This window comes from Morone saxatilis, unplaced genomic scaffold, assembly GCF_004916995.1.
Source record: "Morone saxatilis isolate NCDOM2014 unplaced genomic scaffold, NCSU_SB_2.0 Contig19, whole genome shotgun sequence".
In the NCBI taxonomy this organism is placed as follows: domain Eukaryota; kingdom Metazoa; phylum Chordata; class Actinopteri; family Moronidae; genus Morone; species Morone saxatilis.
In genome coordinates this window covers 16,185,452-16,194,937 of record NW_023339751.1, presented here as the reverse complement: position 1 = coordinate 16,194,937, position 9,486 = coordinate 16,185,452, and the positions used below count along the sequence as shown (strand labels likewise).

Here is a 9,486-nt window from a genome sequence, read left to right as displayed (position 1 = left end):
ACCGATTCTTCGGAAACCTATGGGTGACGTCGTGAAGTCTACGGACATTTTTTAATTATACAGTCTATGCTTTTACACAGATATGTGTCGGCTCTCCTGGCATACAGCTATTACACACACACACAACACTTATACTCACAGCCAGCATGAACTTGGCGTCCTCGACTGTTGTCCATTATCCAGCAGCTGGTAGAAGAAGGTCTACAGCTGGTTTGTAGCAGTCAAACTGGTTTGGTCTAGCCGCATCTGCCATAGCACTCAACTGCAAAAACAACCATTTTAGGACAGGATTGGACATTCTTTATACTCATCTCTTTTAAATGAGTCATTTTGCTTGTATTTTATTTCTATAATACATGTATAGTTGTTTGTGTGTGTGTGTGTGTGGTGTGTGTGTGTTGTGTGTGGTGTGTGTGTGTGTGATGTGTGTGTTGTGTGTGTGTGTGGTGTTCTTACATCTTGTTCTATGGCTTTTGTCATTGTTTTTTTTCACAAACCTTTTATTCTGAAGACAAGCATTGGTACAGGGTTTCAGTTGGTTTTTTGTCTAGTAAGTTGGCCTGAGCATTATAAGATCGCAAGTAGAGACTGCGTTTCCCTCCTTCCACCTCCAAACAAACTCCCACTGCTGACTCCACATTGCCACTGAAAAGACGGGTGAGAGATTGATTGACAATGATACGTACACGCGTGATATCAAGAATATGGGCAAGATTATGGTTGGCAGAGGTCAGCTACGGTGACGCTCTGCTTTCGCGCGAGGATAAGCTATAACTCACATATGTTGCACTGATGTAAACCATAGAACTATCTCGCGGTAAAAGGATGCAACTTTGTCTTGTCGAAGAACAGAAGAGATTCCAGATATTGGCTAGAAAGACACATACATGCATAAAAGCTATAGCGAAGTATTGATGTTTGAACGCCTCAGGGGAGAGAAGAAACACTCTACATGCACACAACAGACATAACCACACACACTATCACCATCAGACAAACTAGCGAGACCGCAATATACAACTAAACTGAACCGCACCCACACCTGATCTATCTTACAGCATGTACTTATATCGTAATATTAATATTAAATGATATATGATTTTATTTTTTGTCGCTTTAACCAACGTCCCACAGAAGTGGGGCAGAACAACTCCATACATATCATACTGGGAAAACGCTTTTCTGCTGAGGTCGCCAAACCCGAAACAAAGCCCTGCACACCAAAGCACTACAAATCTAAAAAACTCCCCAATCTGCGACCACACACAGACAACGAGAGATTCAAGCATATCTAATACACCTTTGCAGAGTACTCACACTAGGCTACCACGCACACCCATCGCACCCACCCTCAGAGAGATCAGAACGACGGCAAGATGCTCTCACAGTGAAATTGAAGATAAATTCCTAGTCATCATAACATAGTGGGTTTGGCAGTGTGAAGTGCTTATCGCAGAGCGCTGTGTATAGCCCAAACGCAGTTATGACTGCTACAAACCAGCTGTAGATCCGTTGTTACGTACACGAGGCTTGCTGACTTAAGCAGGTGGAGAGCGCGCGCGGGGCGGCGGAACATTATCTAAGCGTCTGTAGTGTTGTGGTGTAGCAAGACTTGGAGCGTAGCGCTGACTGTGCAAATAAGGCCGACACAATATCTCAGCGTAGGAGCGATAGGACCTCGCTCCCATAAATAAAAATGTTGTCCGTAGACTTGAGCCGCACGCTCACACGCGACTCATGCTGCCGCGGCAACTGTGAGAGCTTCTTTGTGGTCTCGCCCCTGGCCTCGTGCTCTTAGAGAGACCAGTCACGCCCCTAGAGTCTCAGACATATGTATGCGGCGACGCATCCGCTCGTTGCGCATGCACGCGCCGCGCGCAGGGCTGCTAGAGCATGCTCCTATATAATGCGACGAGAGAATGCGGAGGGCGTATATAAGAGCTGATCGAGGCTCCCGGCCCAATATAAGAGGCGTGGGAGCGCAAAGTCGGGGGCTGAGAGAGAGAGCGTGTTAGAGAGCTGTCCGATATAGCGATTTCTCTATGTGCACGTTCCTGCGCTGTCGCCTCTCGCGCGAGTTTGGTCATTGGGGTACTTAGGTTTGCCATTGTATGTTTGTGACCACTCTTAAAATACCCGATCCGGTCAGGAGGATAAGCCGGCTAATGCGGCCAAGTGGTAGCTAACTTTGAGACATTAGTATTTTGAATTCTCGTACCACTCAGCACTTGTCTCTATCATTTTGTAGGTTAACTCTCTAGTATTTCTTAGCTTTGGCAACATTGAATGGAGACCAGACCAATAGTCCAGCATTTATTGAGGATCGAAGGATGTTAGAATTAATAATCACGCGCACACCCTATAAAAAGAGAAAAATCCAATATATGAATACCACAAGGGTACACTAGAGTGTGTAATCGCCGCCAACCTCTTCGATGCACTCACTCTCAGATTTTTGGTGTTCAGTTGTTTCAGACCCTTTGTGACCGCCCGCATAGAAAGTTCTTCCACACAATCGTTGATTATTTATTTCGACCATAGCTAAGCGATTTTTTTATAGTTCCTATGTGAAATGTGTCAACTCGTCGGGTTCGTTGTCGCCACCACTCTTGTCTTCGACCGCGTGAATGGTGGTTTGCAAATGGCCTCGCCATATGCTATCTATATACACACATCGCTTATATTTTAGATCACACAGTTCATAGCTATTTAACAAGATAAAAGATGTGTGACATATAGAGAGATACTGTGGCGAGCCTGATCAGCTTAAAGTTAATAGTAAATTGAGCTATGACTTAGAGAAAATTGGTGGGAGAGCGAGAGGAACGTGAGAGAGTGAGAGATTAGCAAGAAGAGCTCAAGAATATGGTCCAGAGAGACAAAAAGTTGACCGCTGCCTGACCATGGAAGTAAGGGTTTGTCTCGTTGCGCGTTCCCACTTCCATAGCAGCATCAATTACATTATTGGTCCTGCGCAGCGTCCTTGCAATACTGCATGAGTTAAAATCGGTGTGCTCGGCCATTATAGAACAGGAGCATATCTATGTTGTAAAATGTTCTAAATCTTTTACCGGCATAACTACCTGAAAGGCAGCATATGCTTCCACTGCACTCATTACATTGACCCTTCGACTCTGCTTTTGCAATCAGATGTTTATTAAAGCCACACCGGTATATCTTGTGTTGGTATGCACAGCATATTTTATGAATGTGATTCCTGACACAACGATGCGTGTTAGCTGCTCCTCATTTTTCCACACACACCTTCGTGAGAGAGTGTAACAATTTTCCCCGTTCCTTTTCGAGTCATGTGCAGTATAAAAAAAGACCGTAAACAAAGCTCTATCATTACATTAGTTGCATTCTACATTGCTCGCACTGCTATAGAAATGTTAAGCCCTAAAACATACCGTCTCATAAAAACGTACACTCTTTATGTAGGTACTCTACTTAAATGGGGCTCGACTAAGAGGAGAGCGAGAGAGGCGAGAGCCACAGTGATTGGCATACTAAGACAGAGAGAACAAGAATATCTATCTTTATCTACAGTTCTAGAACTGCTGTCATTTTATAACAAATAATATATCGAACTTAGACAGTACTACGCATAGGGTGATAACCTCTCGCCTACGAAATACAGCCCTCCACTGGTTGATCCATAATAGAGAGAGCGCATGAGCAAGAGATCGTGTGTTGAATAGGCAAAGTGGGGGGTCGCCACATTGACTTTTCATATCCAAATCTCTCAGTCAATTAGATAAGATGCGTGGCTTTTGCAGTTTTGCTCAACACGGCCGCTGTGTAAAGGAGTGCAGAAGAAAGTGTAAGATAGCTTGTTGTTAGTTTAGATTCCCCGTAGTGAGAAATAATTTGTCTCACTGCGAACACACATCCTGAGTAGCGTTTAAGAGATACAGCCACCTTGTCCGCACGCGCATCCAGAGGATCTAAGATGCTTCCCTTACAGTTCTACATGCCATATCCGACGCTCCTTGCGGTCAAGTGTGAGAGAGAGGCAATTTGATCAGGGGCATATTTAGTCCTTGTCAAGATGAGCCTCGGACATCTATTTAGTATTTATGTAATGGCGGGGAGAGCACCAACGCGACATGATAGAAGAGCGCCAAGAATCTGACGTCTTTTCTCTAGAGAGTTAGGAAAGAGAAAATACAAAAAGAGAGACCACACAACACGGCTCCTTCCTTCCCTAGCCGGGTAAGAAGTTCAAAATCCCAGCAGCTCAATGCCACGCAACTAGCCTAAAATATATCCATGTCATATTCTGCCATGAAGTGTTGGGCCGACCGTTATATAGGCCAGATGGAGGAAAGTCTCAACACAGACAGAGCATGGCTCCCCTGAGCCGACAGACCATTTTAGCTCTCTCTCCGCGCGCCGCAGAGGATTGAAAGATACCGGAGCAGAGAAATTAAACCATAATTTGGGATGGCAGGCAGAGAGAGAGTGTATCAGCTTTGCAATTCTGTCTGTGATCTCTCACATTGCACCTACCAAACCTCCGAGAGTACATCGTGGATCCTCGATCTAGTCGCGCGCGCGCAAAGAATACCTCCTTATGAGAGACAATGGTAGACGATTGTACATAAGCATAGGGCTTTACGAGCTTATGTTAATGACAGAGACATCTGCCATAAGCATGCTTCCACCTAAATTGTATTCCAGAAGCCATTCAGGCTCCAAAGCATCCAGTCAACTGATTGTGAGCAATACACAAGACACAGGTCGAGCACCCTTGTAGATGAGTATAGACAGTTAGGTCCAATCGACTTTCTGGCTCTGTGGCATGAGGCATTAGCAGTCTGACACGCTTGGGTCCAACTCTTTATATGAAGTTTGGTCCTCTGCCCTGGTAAGAGACAGTAAGCAGACTTCTGGTCTATAAAATGTCATGAAGGGAAAAGATGTATTTCTCAGTAGAACTATTTTCAATGATAGGAAGCAAGATCAGGGTTATGCTTAGCGTTACTGCTCTTTTATGGTCATATTTTGTGCATATGAGCTATGTATTCTAGTGTAGGGAGAGATATCAATTTGGGAGTATAAGGACGTGTAAAATCTGTATATAACCTTGTTGGAACTTTGAGACAAGAGATATATGTTATATTCAATGAATGCTGAGGCGAGTATGCTGTAGAGTTGCTCTGAAGTAGAGTGTAACAGGCATGTCGATGATGCAAGGATTATTTGTAAAATGACCTTTATCTTGATTCGACTAAGGATAAATGTCTGCAGACTGAGTCGATAGACATGTAGACAATGCTCACGATCGGTACAATGGACGCTCATTAATGACCTCTACAATAAGAGTTTTTTAGGTTGCTATATGTATCTCTCACCGCATCTAATCAACTGTATGTATAGATCAATGATTGTAATGTTCATCCAAGTTGGCGGGCTTTTACCCAGACACGTTCTACCACATTTGTCTTTGTAGTCAAAAGTGTCCAAGGTTTGTGGAGTTTAAAAAAACTTCACTGCTGTGAGCCAAGGCTACGACTGGACGTGCTACTTTATTTGTCCCCCATCCAACATCGCCTGCCTAGATCCGCTCTTCAGGGTCACTGGAGGGTAAGGAGCCCGACTCTGCCATCCCATCATACAGTGGAGGAAGGACAAAAACTCTTGAAAGCTTTTTAAGTAGGCGAGCAGACAATATGATAAGCAAGGCTATCGAAGAGAGAAGGAGGCGGGTCGGTGGGAAACGGAGGAGAGCGAGGGGTATGAAGTTAGGCATTAAGAAGTGGAAACAGTGACCAGAGGGAGGCAGTCAGGAAGGCGCTTTACGGACTGTCTGCAACTGCGTTTGTGGTGCTTGGGATGGGCGATTGAGGAAAAGGAGAAGCATTCCCCTGGGTATCCAGAGCCTTTTAGGCACGTATGTGTGAGGAGCAGGGGTAGGCGGTAGTGGGCCGTCACCTTTGGGAGTGGTCGTGTAGCGAGGGGGAAGTGAATAAAACAGAGGAAGAGAGTGAGTGAGCGCACCGAGCAAAGTTGAAAGTGGCACAGTGTTGGTCTAATTGTCCTGATTGTAACCTAAAGCCATTCTGCCCGCTTGGGTGCTCCCGATAGATGGCTGTGTGTGTGTGTGTGTGTGTGTGTGGTGTGTGTGTGTGTGTGTGTGTGTGTGTGTGGTGTTGTGTGTTGTGTGGGTGTGTGTGTGTGTGTGTGTGTGTGTGTGTGTGTTGTGTGTGGTGTGTGTCCTGGTAAAAGCCTCACAGGCCACTTCTTTTAAATTTCCTGTACGAGGTTGGAGGAAGTGAAACGCGTTAAGTTTAAAGAACCCCTGGATAGTAATCGGACTTCTATTGCTGCGTCAGCCAGGGAGATACTCACTCACTCACGTCCAACTCCAGAGCCACAGCACGTTATATGCATCTCCTCACACTCTTTCCACACACACACACACAACACACACCAATACATCAGGCAAGGACACACTACACACTGTATATTGTATGTATGCCTGCATGTTTCATCATTAAATAGTCAGGCGCCGGTTTAATGTTCAAGCAACAGAAGGTTGTTTTGTTTGGCAAAAAATGTATTTCTAAATTCTTAGCCCACATGGTGTATGATCATATTATTCAGGTGTACTACTCTTAAAAAGCACGATACAGGGTGGCCCTGGCCGTCACCATCTTGGCAGTCCTGACTCCGCCGGCTCGCAGCTTTATCCCAAAATGGGCAAAGATGTGGAGCATGGGTGGAGCTGAGGTGGGCTGAATGAAGCCTGGTTAGTGAAAAGGTCATGGATGTCGATGTCGGTTGTGGGTTTTTATTATTTATGTTTGTGACCACTTAAAATACATCCTAAATAATCTGGAGCATTTATGTCCTACTGCACACTTCTCCATTTGAGTATAATTCACTTGGCAACATTTTAAATTATTATATCAAAGTAATTAAAATCTGCCCCCCAAAAAAAAAAAATCAACAAGGGAACTGGTGATGAATCCATCACAACTCCCGGATGCTTTGGTCCAGTTGTCAGACCCTGATGATAGAGAAGTTCTTCCACCACAATCGTTGATTTATTTATTCATTCAGCCTCACATTTATGTCAGGAAATGCTTGCCCACATTCCACCACTGAGTCTGGTGGGTTGAAATTGGCCTCCTGCTACTTCACTTATTTAACACAGTTCATACATTACAGCTAAATGACTTTGCATTGAGCCTGGGGACATAAATATGTAGAAGCTAGATGGGTGGGAGACAGGAGGAAGGAAGGGGAGGACGAGTTAGCAAAAGAGCTCAAAGAAATGGTCAGAGAAAGACACAGAAGTTAAGATGAAGAAGCTGCTCTCGTCTCTCCAACGACAATTATTCCACTCTCACTTGCTGAGTGATTAACCCTCTCAGCCATTGAACACGTGAACATGTGTATTACTCACCGCCCTCACTCACTACACTTCATTGCTTTTTCAACATGTTAGAAAGGAATCTGTGTTCATATTTGATTCCTGACACACGATCTTAGCTGCTCTCATTTTCACCCTGACATACATTTCCCCGTTCGCTTTCGACATATTAAATTGGTATTAAACTCTTTCAAATTATGATTTTGCTGCTAGAAATGTAAGCCTAAAAACCTTAAAGTACCCTTTGTACTAAAGGGCTGCTAATACAACCAAATCTGAGTAGTTAATACGATGCAATATGCAACTAAAGGAGAGTTAATTTACAGCATTATATTTTAAAATAATATACAGTAAAACAGAAAGTGTGTAATTCCTGAAAACAGTATGTGATTGGGGTAGAGAGAAGTGTAAAAAGTGGGTACATACAATACTTAGAAATATCTAAAATGGGCTTTGTGCTAAGGCCTGGTTTAAGTTAAGTTATCCTTTATTGATCCCCGTAGGGAAATTTGTTCTCTGCAACCCATCCTAAGCGTTAGGAGCAATGGACAGCCACTGTGCAGCGTCCGGGGACCAGCTCCAGTTCTAACCCAGTGCCTTGGTCAAGGGCATTGACAGGAGAATTAGCTTAACATACATGTTTTTGATGGCGGGGAAAACTGGAGCACATGTAGGAAACTGACGTCTTCCAGAGGAGAAAAAAAAAAAAAGGCAACTCCACACAGAAAGGCCCTTCCCCAGCCGGGATACAATCCCAGCAGCTCACCCGCATGCCAAAATAATCAGCAATCGCCGGTTGTTGGGCCGACCGTGGCCAGATGGAAATTCTAACATATCGCCCAACTCTAGTGGAAGACGGAGAGAAATAAAAACCACTGGAGATACTCAGGCATAGAGGTGACATCAGTCTGCTGTTCATTCCTCCCTGACATCTTGAGTGATTATCCCTCTCAATCTTTAAACAGGGATGTCTGACTAGCATGCATGTTAATGAACAGATACATTTCCTACTACTTTCATCTTCATCACTATTTAAACACAAACTATGGATTACATGATTCCTAAGATATAATATGCTTCTTGCTTGATATGCAGCTTGACTCGATTTTTTTTTTTCTCCCCGTGTGACAGAAGAACACGTTTCAAAATGTCTGAAATGAAAAGAGATGATAACATTAGACGGAAGCAGAAACAGGGTTGTGCGTCTGCTTTTATGGTCATATTTGATCAGCTTATCAGTGGGATTATTTGATTGCTGTGAAATCTTACTTGAACTGAAGATGGTGTTTTATTCATGAATGCTGAGCAGTGCTGTAAGTTGCTCTGGAAAAGAACAGCAGCATGTGAAATATGAGAAACCTTACCGACACATAGTCTGGTGGCGTGACTCTAAAACCCTTCTAATACTCCAGGAGCAAATGCTCATGGTGTTAGGAGGCAAGACTACAAGGACATCTCACTGATAACAAAGACACGTTCTCCCATTTGTCTTTGTAGTCAAAGTGTCAAGTTTGTGAGTTTAAACTTCACTGCTGTGACCCAGGCTACACTGGCGTGCTACTTTTTGTCCCCCATCACATCGCCTGCCCCTCAGATCCGCTCTTCCAGGGTCACTGGAGGGTAGGAGCCCGACTCTGCCATCCCATCATAAGTGGAGGAGGACCAAAAACTCTGAAAAGCTTTTAAGTAGGCGAGCAGACAATAATGATAACAAGGCTATCAAGAGAGAAGGAGGCGAGGTCGGTGGGGAAACAGGAGGAGAGCGAGAGGGATGAAGTTAGGCATTAAGAAGTGAAACAGTGACAGAGGGAGGCAGCGAGGAAGGCGCTTTACGGACTGGTCTGCAACTGCTCTGTGTGTTGGGACGGGCGATTGAGGAAAAGGAGGAAGCATTCCCTGGGTATCCAGAGCTTTTAGGCAGTATGTGTGAGGAGCAGGGGAGGCGGTAGTGGGCGTCACCTTTGGGAGTGGTCGGTGTAGCGAGGGGAAGAATAAAACAGAGGAGAGAGTGAGTGAGCGCACCGAGCAAAGTTGAAAGTGGCACAGTGTTGGTCTAATTGCCTGATTGTACTAAAGCCATTCTGCCGCTTGGTGACTCCGAAAGA

The 9,486-nt window shown here is 44.5% G+C and overlaps 1 protein-coding gene across 1 annotated transcript in view; it reads left to right on the top strand.

Annotated features, from left to right (window-relative positions):
* lrpprc (leucine-rich pentatricopeptide repeat containing) overlaps nt 1–9,486 on the top strand; it is a 49,176-nt gene that overhangs the window by 39,062 nt on the left and 628 nt on the right. The window contains exon 26 of the mRNA XM_035663835.1: nt 8,879–9,001. Coding sequence (XP_035519728.1) covers nt 8,879–9,001 — 123 coding nt within the window. The remainder of the gene's footprint in view (nt 1–8,878; nt 9,002–9,486) is intronic.